This window comes from Calypte anna, chromosome 18 (genome assembly GCF_003957555.1).
Source record: "Calypte anna isolate BGI_N300 chromosome 18, bCalAnn1_v1.p, whole genome shotgun sequence".
In the NCBI taxonomy this organism is placed as follows: domain Eukaryota; kingdom Metazoa; phylum Chordata; class Aves; order Apodiformes; family Trochilidae; genus Calypte; species Calypte anna.
In genome coordinates, this window is record NC_044263.1 from 308,507 (window position 1) to 326,990 (window position 18,484).

Sequence of the window (18,484 nt, forward strand, 5' to 3'; positions counted from 1 at the left end):
CAGCAGGATCCCGGGCCCTGTGTTGGTTCTACTCTTTATTATTATATATTAAAGTCACAGATATTCCAGTTCTTTGACCCATCGGTCCAACACGCCCAGGGGCACACACGGCAGCAGGGCTGCTGCCCGCAGCCCCCAGTGCAGGTGAGGGGGTGCAGCCATGGAGGGGTGCTGGACAGACACCTCCACCCCAGGCTGGGGCTGGCAGAGAGAGCATGAGTGCCGTGGGCAAGGGCAGATGAGAAGGGCTCCAGCTGTGCTGGGGCAGGGGGCTAAGAGGCTGCCTCTCACTCACGGGGTGCTGTCAGTCATCATTGGTATGAGGCACAATCCCTGAAGAGCCCAGTGGCCATCAGCCACTGGGGAGTTTTGGCCAAGCAGAAAGAAGCAGGAGGTGTCTGGGGAGGGTGGGAAACAGAGTGGGGAGGCCAGGCTGTCCTGCAGCATCAGAAGAGAGCCCAGGGCCAGAGGCACAGAAGGATGACAGGGCCTGGCTGTGCTCAGCCTGTGCCTCCCCTTGCTGTTTGCAGCAGAGGCTGGGGGTGAGCTAGCCCCAGCCCCACTGCCCCAGCACTGACCCCCCCACAGTGTGGTGACTGCCCCCACCCACCCACCCCGGGCTCTGCACCAGGCATGGAGCCCAAGAGCCGGGTCCCCCATGCCCCCAGGGCAGTGCAGTCCTGCTCCCAGAGGCACAGGAGGGAGGGAAAGGCAGAACATGTGGCCACTGGGGCAGCATGAAAAAAACATACAGCAAGAAAAACCCAAAACCAAGAGTGCAGAGGGGGAAAGAGGCTCAAGAATATCCCAGAGGTAATGGAGGTGCTGAGAATGGGGGTGGGAGAGGAAAGGGCAGTCTGGAGTGGCTGCCACAGGCACTGGCAAGGCACAGGAGCAGGGACAAGGGGCAGGGGAACAGTGCTGGCCCCAGGGATCAGAGAGAGGCTCTGGGATCCCAGCAGTGACCCGTGTGCTCACCCCTGGGGTGAGGCAAGGTCCCATTCCTCCTACTCAGGTGATCACTTTGATCCCAAAATATTTGCGCAGCTGTTCCAGAAAGACAAAGGTGAGGACGGTGTGAGGAATGAGCCTGATGGCAGCAGGAACAAAGCCCTAGAAGGGGACAGCAAGAATGGGAAGAATCAGCATATGCTGGCCCTGGGCTTCCCCTTTGGGGCCAAGGGTGCCCAGCAGCCTGGCCCACAGGAGCAGCACACAGGGCCTGGCTGGAGCCAGGGAGGGTTCTGCCCCAGAACCAGACCTTAACTCTGCTTCCAGCCCACCCCACCCACCCCCAGGTACCTTGTAGAAGGCGAGGGGGCCAAGCTTGGCAGTTTCAATGGCACAGTGGGCAACACCCTTGAGTGAGAGGGGGAGAGATGAGGCGGTGCTGGGGGACAGAGGGGACAGGAGTGGCAGCAGAGGTGGGCAGGATGGGCCACTCACCCGGTACTCGCCCTGAGAGTTCATGATGCGGGTCTTGAGTACGTCCAGGGGCTGGCACAGAAATGTGGCACATCCACCCTAGGAGAGGCAGGAGGGGGTCAGCGGTGTTGGCTCACCAAGGAGACCTGGGTGCCCACACTTCCCATGGTCACCAGAGAGACCGAGAGCCCTGCCAGGGCCTGACCCAAGGCTGGGAGCCCCACAGGAGCCTCAGTGCCCGGCTCTGTTCACCAGAGCCCTGAGAGGCAGCTCCAGCATCCCAGCATGGGGTCTGGAGCCTGGTCCCAGGCTGCCTCCCCCCAGCCAGCCCTGCTCACAGCGATGAAGCTGGCCAGGAAGTGGGTGAAGATGTTGTCTGATAGAAACCCAGTCGTGAGAACCAGCTGCTTGGCCTGGTCATAACAGGAGAGCTGTGGAGACACAGCCTATTAGTGACACATCCTTCTCTTTGCCACAGCAGGGACAACCCCTGTCCCTGCTGCCCAGCAGAACTGTCTTACCTGCCCAACGGTAACAAGGGCCCCTCGGCTGGATGCCATCGTAGCTCCTGAGAAGAGTTTCTTCAAGCCCTCTGTGGACACATTGGGATCAGCAATGTCCTGGGACATTACTCACCCCAGCTTCCCCTGGGAGCCGCTTCCCTGCCTGGGCTGTGTCCCAAACTCCTCATAGAGCAGCGAAGGGCTGCAGGAGAGGAGAACCCTTCAGAACAGCCCTACCTCCCCCCACTGCCCTCCATCCCCCTTCCCACCTGCTCTCTATCCAGGTCTCTGGTTTCCACTGGGGTGTTGGCAGGCTGCCAGGCCCTGCCTGGCTCCAGACTCAGATGGATGCTGCCGAGGTGCCGGGTCATGCTCGAACCGCGGCTGTACTGGCCCCATGTCCACCCTTCCATCCCCCTTCCCGGTCCCAGCTGGGTGAGCATCCGGAGCAGCTCTGGACAGAGCCCCCCGGGTCCCCCCCTGCCACGCCGTCCCGGTGTCAGCCAGGACACCCTTTGCGGGCTCACCCTACCCGGGCTGGCACGGCCTCACCTTCCCGTAGGACACGGTACATGCCGTCCAGAGCATGGGAATAGCTGGAAGAAGAGAGAGGGAAAGGCGTCGGAGTCCGGCAGCTGCAGCTCCGGGGGTTGCGGACCCGGACCCCGTCCCTGTCCCAACGCCCCCGAGCGCGGGACGGCCGCCGGTGCGGTGCTGCCCCCACGCGGCCACGAGAACACCCGGGCCCAGCAGCTTCGGTCCCCCCCGACCCTCTGACCCTCTCCCCCGGCAGTCCCGGACCCCTTGCAACCTCCCTCTCCATTGCTCCAGTCCCTCCCCTGAGCCCCGATCCTTCTCGATCCCCCAACCCTCTGCCCTGTTGCCCCCGGCAGTTCCAGCACCCCCCTCCACACTGCCCTGGCCCCCAGGAGCCCTGACCCCCCACTCACTTGCGCCGCAGAGAGGGCGGCTGCTTCACATCATTTTGCATCCTGGAAGGCAGAGCAGAACGAGGTGAGGTGAGGGCTGGTGCGTGCTGTCCCCCCCAGCACTGAGGACATTCCAGTCCCTGCTCAGTGCAGTGGCCCAGCAGACAGATTGTTTGCAAAGGGACAGAAGCTTCCCCCAGAGCCACATCCCGAGGGTTACACAGAGCCCATGGCACAGGGACATGGGCACAACTGACCTGACATTCACCATGTCTGCTGGGGTCCCCACAAACCCACCAGTGAAACCTGTGGCCAAGGATAAGCTGGTCATGGGTCTTCTCAGCCCCAGGGAGCTGGGGCAGAGGGACCCTCACTCACCTCCCACTGCACCCAGCAGCACTTTCTGGTAGAAGGGGGGAGGCCCCTGGCTGCCCTGCCCTAGGCGGTCCCTGGCAGTCTCATAGATAGCAAAGCGAGTCAAGGAGTATGTCATCTGGAGGAGAGGGAGGATGAGCTGCTGCCTCCCACCCCTGGTGCAGTGCAGGCTATCAGCTCCAGCCTGCTGCCAGGGGGGAGGGCAGCACCGTGGTGGCCAGAGGGGACAGTGGCACTCACCTGCCGGCACAGCGAGGCGCTGAGCCCGTTGTAGAGAGCCAGGAAGCCATCAGTGCGGATCACACGCATTGCCATCCCCATCATCCGCATCTTCACCTCCTGCTGTGTCTGGAGGTGGACCTGGGGCAGAGCCAGGCAGTGTCAGCCCTGTGCTGGGCTAGCAGGAACAGACAGCACCAGGATGGCCACCAAGTGCTCCTCAGGTAATTCATTAGCGCTGCACAAACAGCCCCAGGCTCCCCACACCTCAGCAGGACTTAGGAACTGGCCTGGGCCAACAACAAGGGCTGGAGGATGGCAGGAGAAAGGGGGCTGTGGAAGCATCTGCCCAGCTTGGTGGCCTCATCCCCCAAGATGAAGTGGTAGCTTCAGTTCCTCCAAGGCAGGCTCTGGGCCACCTGGGAGTGGGAGGACCCAGAGGCACATGAGCAAGCAGGACCACGGGAGGACAGTGAATTTGTGACCTCCTGCTGCCCTATGGCTTCCCCATGTGAAGGAACAACTTCCCATTCTGCTCGGCCACAGGAATCGTTGATGCAGGAAGACAATCTCCAATCCTGGCTCAGCAGATCAGAGCCACTCCCTGACACGGCATGGTCTGGGTGCTGTGCTCCCCTCCCCACCACAGCCACCAGAGCTTCTCACCACCATCACCACCTCCACCAAGGGAAGCAGCAGCAGGACTTTGGGGCTGGCTGGGATGAAGGAGCCACATCAGCTGCTGCCAGAGCATGATCTGAGCAAACCCGCTCAGCCCTGAGCTGTGAACATCACATGTGAGTCAAAGGACCCGGAAGGTAAAATTGAAGAGCAAAGGGCCACTGGCGGGGGACCAGGCCTGGCTCCTGTTACAGATGTCCCAGCGTGGCAGGGCCGTGGGACATGCAGCAGGACGCTGGGAACAGGTCCTGTGTGCTGTGCGGGGGCAGCAGGGGTGCAGGAAGGGACTTGCCTTCCCCTCGCAGGTGAACTTTGATCTCAGGGAGCAGAGCTGTGGTGTGTCAGGGAGCCGGGTGAGCGGTGGTCGGGCAGCCCTGGGCAGAGGTGCTGGGCAGGCAGAGCCATGTCCCAGGGCCACAGGAATGGCAGACAGGGGAGGAGCTGGGCAGCCTTGTGGTCATCACCACAGGCAGCAACCCCGTGCATGGTCAGTGCCAGCTCTGGGGCTCCAGCAGAGCTGGAAGCACCCCCTGGCCAGGCTGGCTGGTGCCTCCCACTGGGGACAAGGTCCAGAGGTGCAGCAAAGCACCCTTGGCCCCCTGCCCTGCTAGACCCTGAGGCCCTTCATGCTTCCCCATGCCTGGCACCAGCCCCCACTGCGGGGGAGCTCTGGGCCAAAGGCAGAGCCGCGTGTTTAATATCCAGGTGTCACCCCCAGGCAGAACCAGCTGGCAGGCCTGGGCTGCCCACAGCCACTGGGCATGCAGGGGCTGTTCGTGGGGGCACAGCCCAAGTGTTACACACATCAGCCTGGCCCAGGGACAGAGGCAAACCTGAAGGAGTGTGCCAGACTAATTCCTCTCAGCTCCTTGCCAGGGCATCCTACGCGAGCTCCCCCCGGGGCTGACAGCCACCTCTGCTGGGCGGATGCGGGCAGAGAACGAGCACCAGGGACAGGCGTCCCCCTGCCTGTGCTGGCACAGTTTCCCGGTGAGGTGGGAAGGGGCTGCGTGTCCCCCCTTGTCTCCTCCCCCGGCTCGGCAGCCCTGTCCCAGGATGACAGCCCCTCTCCCCCCCCCAGCAGTCCGCCCGGTGCCAGGCTTGGCCGCGGTGCAGGACTCTGGCACCCGCCCCGTCCGTGGGTGCTGGCAGCGGGGGCAGCGCGCGGCGCTCTTTGTGCGGGTGCGGGGATGGCAGCCCGGCCGCGGCGCCTAGGTGACATCTTGGCCCGAGGACATGGGGCCCAGTGGGACAGCGTCCAACACCAGAGCCACCTCCACGCCTCACGCAGGCGCCTAGGCAGGGCTGGCCGGGGTGTCCTCCACGGTCCCCGCACCCCACAGACCCCACGGTTAGTACTCCAGGCCCTCGGCCCCCCAGCCCCGTATTTGTCCCCTCAGATACTTGCACCTGCCTCTGGGCCGGAAACATGTCCCCTCAGCCCTGTCCTCACCTCCCCCCGCCCCTGTCCCCTTACCACCGTGCCCCTGTCCCTTCAGAACCGGCCCCACAGCTGCTCCCGCCCCCTTACAAGCCCCTCCACCCGTGCACACCCGGTCCCTGCTACCCCTTAGACCTGACGCTCTCCCGTCCCCCCGAAGCTGCACCCCGTCCCCCCAGAGCCGTTCCCCGGTCCCGCAGAGCATGTCCAAACCCCCAGTGGGTCCCTCCGCCACCCCCAAGTCGGCTCTAGGTCCTTCGGGGCCGCTACCCGCCCTCTCCCAGCCGGTTCACGGTCCCGTCTCTCCCCCTCCTCCCCCCCAGCCGGTTATCGGTTTCCCCCAGCCGGTCTACATTCCCACCCCCCCCCAAGGCGGTCCTTCCGTTCCCCCACCCGGTCCCGGACCCCCCACCCGGTTCCAGTCACCCCCCCCGGCCGGGCCAATCCCGCTGAAGCGGGTTCCCGGTCCCCCTCCCCTCGCCGCTCTCCACCCCTTTTCCTCCTCGGTTCGGTTCTTGCCCCTCACTCACCTTCAGCAGGTCCAGCGGGTGGGTGCAGCAGGCAGCCCCGCAGGACGCGAGGCCGCCGAAGTACCAGCGCGACACACGCTGCTCCGCCATCGGCGCAGCACTGCGCGGGGACACGCCCCTCGCGATAGGCCACGCCCCTCGCGATAGGAGGCCACGCCCCCTCCCACGGGCAGCGTGACCACCGCACAGCCCGCCCGGGGGCACCGCGACGCGGTCACGGAGGGTGGCGAGATGTCGCGATGACCCCAGGAGCACGATACCCACCAGCCTATTGGTAATTAACAGAGACTAATAAACGGCGAGGTCAAACCATCCTCTTAATGCCGAAAACACCCATCTTGAGGACGGGGCAGGGGCTTATTTAGGCGAGACTAACCGGTGTTTTTGGGTTTTTTTATGGATATTTATGAAGGTAAGGAGTTCATCACGGTGACAGGACCAGGCAGCAGCCCCGCCAAACCCTACAGCATCCTGAGTGTTCCCACCACGCGACCAAGAGGTGTCTGTGTCCTCGGAGACATCCAAAACTCGGCCAGAACCGGGGCCGGTGACACCGGGAAGGCTGCCGACACGCCAGTCCCTCCGTGGTGGGACTTGGCCACCTACTCCAGAACCACAGTCCCTCCTGCTGCTTCCAGCGCCGCTTTGATCTTCTCCGCTTCCTCCTTGGAGGCGTTGGCCTTGATCTCCTGCGGGAGGGACTCCACCAGCTTCTTGGCCTGTGGGAGGGACATAGCATGAGACTCTGATCTGCCTGTGGCTAATGAGATTAACCCATCAGTGCCATGATCCTCCTGGGGATCTCACCCACTGCTCTACAAAACCAAACTTTCACTTCAACCACAGCATGTCCAGCCAGGAGACAGGTAAACCAGACTCAAATGACACCACACTACAGCCCCACAAGGCCTCCTCCAGCAACTAAGTGCCCATAAACTCCTCCTCCCACATGCAGAGTGCTACCAGACACACAGCCCAGGACACCCGCAGAGCCACTGGCCCAGCCAGGATGACATTTTCAGCCCAATGTTTTGGTTCACATATTTCTGCCAGCGGGGAGCAGAGGCCATCGTGGGGCTTGGACACAGCTGGGCAGCAATCCACTGCACAGGGTGAGAAAGAGCTCCAGCACAGCCTGTGCTTGACAACACAACCTTGGCATTTTCAGGAGTTATGATGTAAAACAGTTTGTACTAGGTGGCACTGCAATGTTCAAGGCAGGCTGAGAAACTGTTGAGCTCACTGAAGGGCAATTCCTGCAATGCTGCTGCACACAAGGGAAGGAGCCTGGGGAGAAGCCTCTGCTGCAGCCAGATGCTCTTGCTCTGATGGTAAAGAACAGCAACAAAGCTACTGGGGTCCTAAAAACAAACTCTGAGGAGGTTCTTGGGGTGAAATGCTGCTGCTGTGGCACTGCAAGTGCTGAGCACCCAAGAGCCTGGCTGCTGTGGCAAAAGGAAGCTCTTGTTGTTTTAGTCCCCACTGGCTGCAGTGACAACAGATCTGTGCTGTCAGAAAACACTTTTTTTTTCAGGGATGAGGTACAGCACGCTGGACTGCAGTGACAGCCATGGTACAGACAGCATGGTCACCATCCCTGCCAGCCCTGGGCAGGTGACAACACAAGGCAAATGTCTGTTGGGCTGGCCCTGAACAGATTTCCAGAGGTGCAAACAGACTGGAGCCCAGTGGTGCTCCAGCTGCACCAGTTATCAGACTGGTGCTGATAACACATCCCCCAGTCACTGCCCTACTCCTGTCACATCAGCACCCGCAGTGCCACCACCAATGCTGTCCTCCACACCACCAGCAGCCTGACAGCCCAGGAGCAGGTTCTCTGCAAATCTCATTAAAAATGCCTTAATTGGATGGCAATAAAATGTACAACAAAAATTAATCAGCTCCACTTTGAACACAACCTCTGCTGACAGAGCCAGCTGCCAGCAGCTTCCGCCGGGTGTCTGTGTGTGTGCGTGTGTGTGTGTGTCTGGGTGTGCTTCAGTCAGAGCACAGGCTGGGTAACTCACACCTGGCAGAGTTCACCATCAGTAACCTTCAGGCCCCCCCTGCCCCCCAGCAGGTTCCATTGGCCAAACCAACTCAGCATTAGTTCCCCAGACTTTTAATCACCCACGGATGGGCCCGTTACAGGGTGCTGGAGTGCAGATGTTTGCTGGGGACTGGTAATGGATGAATGACTGCCAGAGTCACCAAGCTGGTGGCCAGGTAGCCCAGTGGGCCAGTGAACCCCACAGCTCACCGTGAGGGTCTGTTGTATTTGTAACTCATCAATATGGATGGGTTAGAAGATCTTCTGCAAATCCCTCTGATACCTCGGGCAACAACTAAGAGCAGAATTCACAATGCTCAATGTTTGCTTTCCTTTGCAACTGGGTAAGCAGAAACTGCTACTATTAGCCCCAAGATCCAGGAGCATTGCCCATTGAAGAACTGAAGCTTCCACAGTGGTAGCTTGTAGCAAGACAAACCTCTTTTAGGGCACGGTGCTTCAAGGTCCAACCAGGTGTTCCAGCAGAGACTCACGAACAGTGCTCTGAGCCTGTAGCCTCAGGGCTGACCAGCCTGGATCTGTGCTGTTCTCCAAGAGCAACTGACCTCTGCTGGCTAGATCAGGACTGAGCTGAGTCTGTGCCTCAGGCCTCACCTTTTATTGGCCCCCTAATCCTGCTCATGCGCAGTGGGGGCCCACCCTAATCAGGCACAGGTGGGCTTGACACAGCTCATGCCACTCCCTGGGAATTAGTGGCACCTGGTTGCCTCATTTCACTACAGTAGCTGCATCACTTCTCCTGTGTCCTGAGCCCAGGCTGTGAGCTCAGGTGCTGCATAGGCTGTGGAAGATCCCTCTCCTCCCAGGAAAATGGAGAAGGAGCCACCTACAGGATGTAGAGCTCTAAAAAGGACTGGAAATCCATACTGTGAGATATGCGAGTCAGAGAAACTCATATGAATTTGGAAATTCCTTGGTCTTGGAAAAGCAAAAAGTTTTAGGGGAAGGCAAACCAGATCCAGCTGCCCTAAGGAACCCTGGCTGCTCCAGAGATCTGTGGGGAAGAGCAGCTCAAAGGTCTGGAAAAGCTGAGGCTGGCAGCAAGGACTCTGGAGCTGTGGCCCTGAAACCCCTCGTCCACATGTCTGCCTGGAGTTGGTTGCTGGCCACACAGCAGAGCTGGGGGGTAACAGCCTTCTACAAAAACCACCAGACAACTGACTCCTGCTCTGCCTCTTTTCTGCATCATGCTGGTGGGCTGTTCTGACAGAGAAATGCTGGCTCCCTTTTGGACAGAGAGCTGAGGCTGCTGCTTGCCAGGTGCCTCAGGACCTCCTCACCTGCACGAGGTTAATTCCTGGCACAAAGTTCTTCACCTCCTTGATCAGCTTCACCTTGTCAGCAGGTTTCAGCTCTGTCAGCCGGACATTGAAATGTGTTTTCTCTTTCTTCAGCGGGGCCTCCTCTTCCTCCTGCAAGGAGCCAGAGCTCGGTAAGGACACCTGGCCAGGCCCAGTGCCCCCCACCTGCGGCGACCCACGAGGCTGACACGGAGTCCTCAGGGCCCAACTCCTGACCCCTCCCGGGAGACCCCGGTACCTGCAGAGCCGCCTGGGAGGGCTGGAGGGAGGCGGCCGCCGCCACCGGCATCACCCCCACGTCCGGGATCTTCAGGGTCTCCTGCGGAAAGAACAGCACCAGTGGCCGGTGAGGCGAGCCAGGCCGGGAGGAACCGAACCGAGTAAGAGAAGCCGGGCCGGGAGGAACCGAGCTGGTGTGCGGACTGAGCCACCCACCTTGAGGAGCGCGTTGAGGTCGGCCACTTCCAGCAGCGTCAGCCCCGCGATGTCCCGCACCAGCTGCCGCACCTTGGGCGAGTACTCCTTGGCCGCCGTGTCCAGCGGCGCTCCGGCCAGCGCCTCCGAGCGCCGTGAGCGGCCGGTGCTCAGCGCCCGCAGCCCGGCGCGGGGCCCGAGGGCCGGGGGTCGCGGGGGTCGCGGTCCGGTGCCGGCCCAGCACCAGGCGGGCGGGGGACGGAGCGGCAGCGCGCGGGCGGCGGGCAGCATGGCGGCCGCAGAGGACACGGCGGCGCTCTGCCCGCGCTGCCCCGCGCTCGATGGTCCCGGCGGTCCCCGCGGCGGCCGCTCTAGGCCGCGGCTCTGCGTCTCGGTGGCGTGCCGGTATAGGAAGAGGCGGCGCTCTAGCTGCGGGTCCGCCGGGACTCGCTGGCCTTGGCGGACTCCGACAGCGGCGGCGCGGGAGCGATGCCCGAGCGGGCCCCGAGCCCTTCCCGCACACCAGGCCACAGCTCGTTCCAACACTTTATTATCACCACCGATCGCGCCCGGTCTCTTCCACGAGGGAGAGCCCCGGTCCCGGGGCGAAGGGGAGGGAGCGGGCGGGGGACGGGGCTCGGCCGGGGCAGGACAGGGCAAAGCTGGCACCGGGGAGCGGGAGTCGGGGGTGCTGCGGCCGCAGCCAGAGAGGCGGGCCCGGTACCGGTGCCGCGCTCCCAGACGGCCCGGGAGGGGGGACGGGAGGGAGGGATGAGGCGCGGCCGGGCGGGGGCTGCTCCCCCAGGGCCGCAGAGGGGTGTGTGGGGGATGCAGCTGTAGTGTTACCGGGACGCCCGCCCGCCTCAGTCGAAGGAGATGAGCTGGGCCTCGCCGCTGCCCTGCGGCGCCTGCTGCGGGGCGGGTGCTGGTGGGGGCGGCTGCTGGGGAGCCCCCCCGGCAGGTGCCATCTGGAACAGAGGAGGTGGCTGCGTTAGCAAAGGTTCCCCCCGGCCCCCGACCCCCCCAGGGCCTGGAGCTCACCTGCTGGTAGAGGGGCTGCTGGCCGGGCAGGTAGGGGGGCTGGGTGGGGGGTAGGCTGCTCAGCGCTGCGTCCTGGCCTGGCAGGGCCGACATGATGCCCTGGGGGAGATAGGGACAGTGTCAGGGGGGCTGGGAGCTACAGTGACAGCACCCAGACCTCCCCCAGGAAGCCTTCAGGGGCTGGAGACCACCCACACCTCCTCCCCCCAGTGCATGGGCAGGGGGTGCTCACCTGCATGCTGTAAGGCTGGTAGCCTATGGAGACCGACTGGTTGCCCATGTATCCCATGGTGCCTGACTGGGGGGCCTGAGACATGGCGGGGATGCTCTGCGACTGGGAGGCCGCACTCTGAGGGGAGAGGCTGGTGAGAGGGAGTGCAGGCAGCAGCCTAGGGCTGGCCCCTCTCCCTGCTCTGCTGGAACCTGGGGGTCTGCTCCCCTCTGCACCTGGGGGAGCCCTGAGCAGGCTCCCACCCAGCACCCTCCCACAGCGAAAGTGGCAGATCCAGAGATCTGGGATAAACCAACTGCTCCTTCTTTCATCTCAGAGATCCCGTCCCCAGCCCTGCCCTCACTTGCCTGGTAGCCCTGTGTTGGGGTGGGCTGGTAGGAGGAGTACGCCGGAGTGGTGGTGGGCACCGCCGGCCCCTGCGGAGTGGCCTGCCCGCTGCCAGCGCCTGCCTGGTACATGTAAGTGTTCACCATGCTGGGATCTGTGTGGAAATGGCAGAGGTTGGAGCCCCTGCCTCAGGCTCAGCCCCCCCAGGCAGGACCAGCAGCCCCATGTACCTGTTCCTGTGACAGGCATGGCAGCGTAGGGTCCTGAGCCCCCCTGTGCTGCCTGGTTCATGTAGACACCGTGCATGGGAGAGCCCTCCACAGAGCCAGCAGGGCTGAAGGTGCCTGGGAAGCTGGTGGGTCCCGAGGGCTGGTAGATCACCCCACTGGCTGGGGGCACAGCCTGGAGCTGTGGGGGGAGAGGAGCAAAGCTCAGGCCACGTCCCTGGCTGTCAGGAGGGTCTCTGGCTCAGCACCATACCTGGGCGTAGGGCAGCGAGAAGGCTGGCATCTGGGCTCTCATCTGGATGGTCTGCTTCTGCTGCTCCAGGCGCATCTGCCTCTCCTTCTCCTGCTCCTGCAGCCTCTGGATGGCCAGCTGACGCTGCATCTCCAGGTACTCCTGTGGGAGCAGGGCTGGGATGGATCAAAGCTGGGACACCGCAGCGTCCCCTCTGGCCGGGGCAGCTGTCCCTGCTGGCTGACGTGGCCCTACATACCCTGGAAACGCTGCTCTGCCTCACCTGCTTCTTCTGCCTCATGATCTCCAGCTTCTGGGCCAGCTGGATCTGGCGCTGGCGCTCTGCCTCCTCTGCTGCCCGGCGCAGCTTCTCCCGGTGCTCCTCCCGCAGCGCGTTCAGAGCCCCGCGCGCGTCCCGGATCTGGGCCAGCTTGTCCTGGAGGCCCTCGTAGTACACTGGGCAGAGAACAGACCATCAGGGACACTGCAGGGCAGAGGACTCGGGCCACCCCTGCACAGCCCCGCTGGCTGTGCCTCGCTGATGCCAAACTGTGGGGCTGCTGCCCACTCCCCCCAGGCCACCCGCAGCACTCCCACATACGCCGGCGCTCGTCCAGCTGGTTGAGGAGCTCCAGCAGCTGGGGGTGCATGTTGTTGATGGACTGGAAGAGGGACAGGACAGCAGAGTCATTGGTGATGCTTCGGCCTCGCATGTGGTTGCTTTTCATGCGGTTGACAAAGGTGGTGACAGCGTTCTGCAGTGCCTTCAGGAACTGCTCGTGGTTCTCCTCTGATTCACCATTCTGGTACTGCTGCTAGAGGGAGAAGGCAGGGGGTGAGCCCCTGAGCTGTGCCACTGGGATGGAAGGAGCTGGGCACCCCTGACCCCTCGGGAGCTGCAGGCCCTCCCCTTACCTCAACCACACTGAGCGAGGCAGGGTGGGCTTCCCCGGGCTGAGCCACTGGCTCTGAGAGGGACAGAGGTGCTGATGGTGTGGGGCTCTTACGAGCTTCCTCTTGTTTCTTCTCCCAGTAGTTGCGGTTCAGGTACCGAGCCAGCTGCCAGAGAGAGAAGGATGATGATCATGGCAGCCCCACGGGGAGCAAGCCTGTGGGGTGGACTGGCAAGGCCTGGATCCTCACCTCTGGCTCGATGTCCTCAGCCAAGGGAGCAGAGGAATTCTGCAGAGACGGACAGGGAAGTGAGGTTCAGAGAAACCAGCAACGCCCAGCCCCCCCACAGATGTCCTGCCAGGCCCTGCCTGCGCAGCCAGCAGCCCCAGTAGGACCTGAGCTGCATTCAGCCACATCCTGCTCAGGGGCTCCCAGGAACCTACCACGGGGGGTGAGTAGAGGGTGCTGACAGGTGGGGCTGATGACGTGACAGGAGTGGGATCAGCCTTTGGGTACATGGAGTAGGTTGTTTTCTGCCTCTGTCAAAGAAAACAACCAGTTAGCTCAGGGATTCTCCAGGACACATCTGCAGGTCTGTTACCACAGCCATAGACACCATACAGCCACAACCAGGTACCAGGCAGGACACGAACCATTCTCTCCTTCTCCTCAGCCTCTGACTGAGACAGGGCAATAGCTAGCTGGAGCTCCTCCTCCTCTTGCAAAGCTGTCTCATCACGCTTTGGAGGCAGCTGGAAGCAGAAGGATGTGGAGGTCAGGAAAGAGATGAATGAGGAGGTCGGGGTCACTACATCACCTGCAGGCAGCCACTCACTTGGGACTGCTGGGAGAGGGGGCTGGTCAGGTACTCTGGGGGCAGTTCGGAGGTGGCAGCAGCTTTACCCTCAGCTTTCCTGTATCCAGAAAGAGGAAACAGTCTGAACCTTCCTTCCTCTGCACTGGAGCCTCAGCTCTGCTGCAAACCCTGCTCCCAGGAGGATGGTGACCCAGCCCGGCCTGCGTGGCTGGGGAAAGCTTCCCCCTGCTCTGCAGAAAGGCAGCTCCATGCCAAGCTGCTCCCCTCAGTCCCTGATGAGGCAGGCAAAGAAACACCCCACAGAAGGTACTGACTTGTTGAGATGCTCGTAACACGGCTCACAGACTCTCACTTCCTTCTCAATCCCAAACTTGGGGATGGTGGAATACTTGGAGGAGCATTTCCCACAGAAGATCTGCCCACAGGCCCTGCAATGATGCTGCAGAGGATGGGAGACATCAGCGTGGCAGCAGGGCACTTTTTCACCATTAGACATCACCATTGAGACACTCCTGACACCTCCCTGCCATGGCCAGGGATGGGGTCCAGCCCCAACAGCCCCTAGGCCAGCTCAGGCAGGACCTGTGAAGCCAGAGGGGCAGGGCTGCACTCACCTTCCGTGTCACAACCCCAAACTGCACCCGACACCTGTGACACTCCTCAGCATCCACCCAGTCTGGAGCCTGTTGAGGACACAGGGAAGTGTGAGGGGAGGGGGCCTCAAGGGGAAGTGGTCTCGAGGGAAGGGAAGCCTTGAGGGGAGGTCACTGAGCTCCTCCGGCTGACCAAGGCACGTGAGGGATGGGGGTGACTGGAAGCATTTAAAGCCAAACAGGGAACATCAACTCTTGCACATTCTCTGCTCCTTTGTTCCCAGGGACTGTGATGCTCCCCCAGCCAGTGAGACTTTTTTCCAGGAATGTGTCTGCACAACAATCACTCTGGCAATGCCCTGCTGCCACATTCAGACTGCTGAGCTGCTGGAAGGCCACTGGGGAGGGCAAGAGGAGACCCACTCCCTGTGCTGGTCACCTTTCTCCTTCCTCTGGCAGTTTTGGGCTCAAGTGCTGTGCACCCTCCCAGAACATCCTCCTGACAGCCTGATCAGCGTGGAACGAAGGAACACAAGGGCTGAAGGTGCAGCAGGAAGGGGCTGGGGGAGCAGTGTGTGTCCTGCAGCACCAGCCCTGCCCCAGCGCTCACCCGCTCCGCAGCGAACATGGCGTCACTCTCCTTGAACTCGGGGAACACGTGTCCTGTGGGGGGAGGGACACACCTGGTGAGGAGGGGACCCCCACGGTGCATGCAGGCAGCACCAGGACCCCTGGAATTTGCCAGGGCTGTGGGGGTTCTGGTGCTCAGGAAGAGGCAGAAGCACATCCTTCCCCCCACTGCTGTCCCCAGGGTGAGACTGTGTCTTACTGACACTATCAGAACCCCTGAGCCTGACCCATCCCAGGGCATGAATGAAGGCTGAAAGGACCCCCCCGTGGCAGACCCCTTCCCAGAGGACACTCTGATTTGCTGCCAGTCCTTGAAGAACATTTGTAGCTCCTGCTTTCCAGGTCTCACTGCCAGCAAGTCCAGAACAGGTTAACAGCACCTGACACCCATCCCTCCTCCTGCAGTGCCTCCAGAGCAGAGCTGTTTGGCCAACTGTCCACACACAGAGTCTTTACCTTCAACCTTCATTATCTGGTAGGTGTCCTGCACCACCTTGTACTTGGGCTCGTTGCGGAAGGCGTGAGCCCAGGCCTGGATGAGGTACAGGATCTTGCTGCGGACACTTGTCTCCACTTGTCTCTGCACAGAAAGGGAGAAGAAAAAAAAATAAATCTGAGAAACGAACCCTGAAACCCAAAGGAAGGTTGCAAATCCCCCAGAAGAGGAGCCTGAAATACTGTTTGTGGATGGAAAAGCTTTAAAGACTTGTACATGGTAAGAGCTGTCAGAAAGCTGCAATAAAGACACTCTGCAGCCAGGACCACACAGTCCAGGTACCCCACTGCCCTCTCCAGCATGAACAAGGAAACAGGGAACATGCTTCTGAGCAGCAAGGTGGGAAGGGTCATGGTTACAGTGCCTGAAGAAACCGCCCACAGAGCCTTGGGCAGCTGCTCCTGGGCAGGCATGAGCCCCCGTCTACCCAAAACCCCTGCTCACCTCCTCCAGCACCCAGAAAACCATGGAACCCAAACTGCCCCGCTGGGCTGAACCGCAGGGCTGGCCCTGAGCTGACATGGCTCCAGCAGCTCACAGCTGCAGGGTGTCAGTGCTGGGCTCTCAGCAGCCCCCCCAGTCTGAGACCCCTGCCCAGGAGCACCTAAAGCCTGGGGCGTGGGGCAGCTGGGAGCCTGCCTGCTGCTCCAGTTCAAGGAGCTGGAGAGACCTTGGCAAGGCTGCTCCCACCCAGCCAGCCTCCCAGAGCAGCCCTGTCAGCAGCTGACCCAGTCATCCCCACTCACATGACCAGACTCCACAAATCCTCCAGGAAGCAGAGGAGCATTGTCCAGCTCTGACTGCAGCTGGGAGGTCAACCCACGCAGTGTGGCCTTCTGACAATCCCCGGAGCCTCCAACTAGTCAAAGACTTGGCAAAGTCCCACATTCCACACACTTCACAGCCCTGACCCTCACCAGAACTAAGGCTGCTTCACCAGTGCTGGGCTTGCACAAGCTGCAGAGCCCCAAGTGGAGGAGGAGGGAGCAGTTACAAGCCTGCTGAGGCAGGCAGGGACTGAGGAGAAACACAAAATCTTTTGTTCTGATCTCTGCAGTGCTCAGAGCAGCTGCACAGCTCCACCTGGCAGTGTCCCCATCTCAGGAGAAGATCCTGCACAGAGACCAAGTCAGCCCTAACAGGGAGGTGACAGGAGAACAACACCCTGTTGAGGTCAACAGGATGATGGGGCTCGCCCAGCTCATTCACCAAAAATCTGAGTCATCCAGTTGTCTGCTTCTGACAGGAGATGGAGGCTGTGAGGAAGGAGCAGCAGCTCCAACCAACCCTTGCCTGGGCACAGCTGTTTAAGGCTGGGAGCTGGAGACAGAGGTTCCCATTTCCACTTCACCCGTGGAAGACTGGAGACAGTCTGAGGACAGAGCTTCTCCAGGCATCGTGTTAGATCAAACAGGGAATGGCAGCTTGTGACAACAGCTTGTCAGTGAAAACATCCTGCAACACTCCTCAAACAGCCCCATGATGGCACTCCAATGAAATACCCATGACACAGAGGAAGCTGCCATCAGCTGTCACCTTGCTGCTTCTCCCTCCTGCCTGTCTCACACTGCCCCACAGAAAGGGACTTCATCTCTCTCCTGCTCAGATCCAGACTGTCCTCCCTGTTCTTCCTTTGCTGTCTCCACACAAGCAAACTGTCACATGTGCATTTACCAGGAAACAGGCTTGGCCTTTCCAACCTGTTCCTGCCCCACTTTATAGCCCAGCCATATGTTCCCTTTGCTCCTGGGACCATCTCTCCCTCCTCTGCTCCCCACACTCACCCGTTCACACCACACCACACATTTTGCTCTTTTATGAAATGCATTTCTGAACAATTTCCCTCCTGCTTCTTACACAAAGGGGATGGAAGGATGTGCATGTTTTCTCCTCCTGCTGCTCCAATAAGCTCGTTCAGAGCTGACAGTAAAATAAAATATATTTACTTTGAGAATTTCCTTCAGTTCCTCCATAGTCTGTTTATTGGCAACCTCATCATGAACCGTTTGACCACAGTTTTTAACCACTGACTCCATGACCTGCAAAGGCAAAAGATGACATTAGCCACTGCCCTTCTACTTCCCCACCATGGTCCCAGCACACACCACCCCCAGGGACAGCACCTCACACCCCAGCTTTGTCTGCTCCTAACTCCGACTTGGAGTTCAGGAAAGAAAACACCAGTGCTGATCAGTCCCAAACCCTCTGTGTCAGAACCAGGAGGAGGCAAACTCCAAGCTACAACCCCGAGGCTGCTGGCCAGGGCAGGGGAGGCTGTGCCTGTGCCCCGGTGTTACCTCCAGTGCGTACAGGGCCACGTGCGGATTCTTGTCGTTGACTTTCTTCTTGATGGCATTGACGGCGTATTTAGCTCTGGGTAAGGAAGCAGAGCATGAGAGAAGATGCCACCCCCACCCGCACATGGGGCACCCTTAGCTCCACCTTTGCTCCCCCCACAGTGAACCGAGAGGAGAAGGAATCGGCACATCCAGGGCTGGGTTTCCCTGAGCACTTCAGGCCAGAGGGAAGCACCGGACACCCCCCTTCCCAACGCTGTCCTGGAGCAGGATGAAGTAGGCACTACCGTGGGCTGCCAGGGCAGAGACCCTCACAGGGCGCCCTGCCAGGCCGAGCGGGGCCCGGGTACTCACTGGGTGTCTCCCTGGCGGATCATGTCGCAGATCTGCAGGATGGATTCCCAGTCCGTCTCCAGCAGCAGCTGACTCGTGGCCTTATCTGCAAGGAACCCCGTCAGGCCGCTCCCTCGCTCCCTCCCTCCCTCTCCCTCTCTCTCTGAGGCGCCGCCGGGACTGCCCCGCGGAATCGAGCGCTTCAGGATGAAACCCCGGAACGCTCCAACTCTTTCCCTTTGGACGCCCCCCGGTAACCCCGCACCGGCCACACCGGGCGGCACCAAGCACGGGCCCCGTCCCGTCCCGTCCCTCTCCCAAACCCTGCGGCCCCCGCTCCCGCCCACCCTCGGTACCGAGGAGCCGCTCGAAGGTGCCGGCGCCGCGACCCATCGCGTCCCCCCCGCCGTCGGCTCGGCCCGGCCCGCTCTCCCCGAGCCCCAGCGCTTCCGCTTCCGGCTCCTGACTTCCGGCTT

General features: G+C 61.3%; 3 protein-coding genes and 1 long non-coding RNA gene across 7 annotated transcripts; 1 reads left to right on the plus strand and 3 right to left on the minus strand.

The window, feature by feature from the left end:
* Positions 1 to 20: 20 nt before the first annotated feature.
* SLC25A10 (solute carrier family 25 member 10) lies at positions 21 to 6,209 on the minus strand. Of its 2 annotated transcripts, XM_030461693.1 has the most exons (12): positions 6,104 to 6,193; positions 3,473 to 3,592; positions 3,236 to 3,350; positions 3,115 to 3,163; positions 2,879 to 2,920; positions 2,481 to 2,524; positions 1,947 to 2,017; positions 1,764 to 1,856; positions 1,447 to 1,524; positions 1,303 to 1,359; positions 979 to 1,113; positions 21 to 398 (listed from the first exon to the last, which is right to left on the minus strand). In XM_030461693.1, the coding sequence occupies exons 1-11, from the start codon at positions 6,191 to 6,193 to the stop codon at positions 1,012 to 1,014; spliced, it is 861 nt and encodes a 286-aa protein (XP_030317553.1). In that variant the 3' UTR covers positions 21 to 398; positions 979 to 1,011. The 2 variants fall into 2 exon arrangements, with proteins under 2 accessions (XP_030317553.1, XP_008492938.1); XM_008494716.2 differs by having other exon boundaries at positions 199 to 1,113; positions 6,104 to 6,209.
* Positions 6,186 to 6,669, plus strand: LOC115599303. The gene is made up of 2 exons (XR_003988295.1): positions 6,186 to 6,377; positions 6,516 to 6,669. It is a non-coding gene; the product is annotated as an uncharacterized LOC115599303 (long non-coding RNA).
* On the minus strand, positions 6,483 to 10,199 carry MRPL12 (mitochondrial ribosomal protein L12). The gene is made up of 4 exons (XM_008494714.2): positions 9,911 to 10,199; positions 9,714 to 9,794; positions 9,455 to 9,586; positions 6,483 to 6,822 (listed from the first exon to the last, which is right to left on the minus strand). Exons 1-4 carry the CDS (start codon positions 10,178 to 10,180, stop codon positions 6,706 to 6,708), a joined length of 600 nt encoding a protein of 199 aa, XP_008492936.2. The 5' UTR covers positions 10,181 to 10,199; the 3' UTR covers positions 6,483 to 6,705.
* Positions 10,200 to 10,423: 224 nt separating this feature from the next.
* Positions 10,424 to 18,477, minus strand: HGS (hepatocyte growth factor-regulated tyrosine kinase substrate). 3 transcript variants are annotated; one of them, XM_030462098.1, is made up of 21 exons: positions 18,365 to 18,477; positions 18,030 to 18,114; positions 17,676 to 17,751; positions 17,325 to 17,417; positions 15,339 to 15,462; positions 14,863 to 14,915; positions 14,274 to 14,342; positions 13,974 to 14,098; positions 13,678 to 13,756; positions 13,496 to 13,594; positions 13,286 to 13,381; positions 13,092 to 13,130; positions 12,864 to 13,007; positions 12,550 to 12,760; positions 12,232 to 12,404; positions 11,970 to 12,110; positions 11,720 to 11,897; positions 11,510 to 11,643; positions 11,163 to 11,279; positions 10,931 to 11,029; positions 10,424 to 10,857 (listed from the first exon to the last, which is right to left on the minus strand). In XM_030462098.1, exons 1-21 carry the CDS (start codon positions 18,399 to 18,401, stop codon positions 10,753 to 10,755), a joined length of 2,277 nt encoding a protein of 758 aa, XP_030317958.1. In that variant the 5' UTR covers positions 18,402 to 18,477; the 3' UTR covers positions 10,424 to 10,752. The 3 variants fall into 3 exon arrangements, with proteins under 3 accessions (XP_030317958.1, XP_030317957.1, XP_030317959.1); XM_030462097.1 differs by having other exon boundaries at positions 12,550 to 12,763; XM_030462099.1 differs by lacking the exons at positions 10,931 to 11,029; positions 11,163 to 11,279 and having other exon boundaries at positions 12,550 to 12,763.
* Positions 18,478 to 18,484: the final 7 nt, after the last annotated feature.

What these genes read in the sequence shown, in the direction of transcription:
- MRPL12 (XM_008494714.2), bottom strand. Translation starts at nt 10,180, where the DNA reads ATGCTGCCCGCCGCCCGCGCGCTGCCGCTCCGTCCCCCGCCCGCCTGG. An exon ending in ACCTCAACGCGCTCCTCAAG is followed by an intron (nt 9,795 to 9,910) that starts GTGGGTGGCTCA and finishes TTCTTTCCGCAG; the next exon opens with GAGACCCTGAAGATCCCGGA. An exon ending in CAGGAATTAACCTCGTGCAG is followed by an intron (nt 6,823 to 9,454) that starts GTGAGGAGGTCC and finishes TCCCTCCCACAG; the next exon opens with GCCAAGAAGCTGGTGGAGTC.
- SLC25A10 (XM_030461693.1), bottom strand. Translation starts at nt 6,193, where the DNA reads ATGGCGGAGCAGCGTGTGTCGCGCTGGTACTTCGGCGGCCTCGCGTCC. An exon ending in GCAGACATGGTGAATGTCAG is followed by an intron (nt 2,921 to 3,114) that starts GTCAGTTGTGCC and finishes TCTGCCTTCCAG; the next exon opens with GATGCAAAATGATGTGAAGC. An exon ending in GTACCGTGTCCTACGGGAAG is followed by an intron (nt 2,018 to 2,480) that starts GTGAGGCCGTGC and finishes ATGTGTCCACAG; the next exon opens with AGGGCTTGAAGAAACTCTTC.
- HGS (XM_030462097.1), bottom strand. Translation starts at nt 18,401, where the DNA reads ATGGGTCGCGGCGCCGGCACCTTCGAGCGGCTCCTCG. An exon ending in CCCTCTCCCAGCAGTCCCAA is followed by an intron (nt 13,595 to 13,677) that starts GTGAGTGGCTGC and finishes TTCTGCTTCCAG; the next exon opens with CTGCCTCCAAAGCGTGATGA. An exon ending in CATGCCTGTCACAGGAACAG is followed by an intron (nt 11,644 to 11,719) that starts GTACATGGGGCT and finishes ATTTCCACACAG; the next exon opens with ATCCCAGCATGGTGAACACT.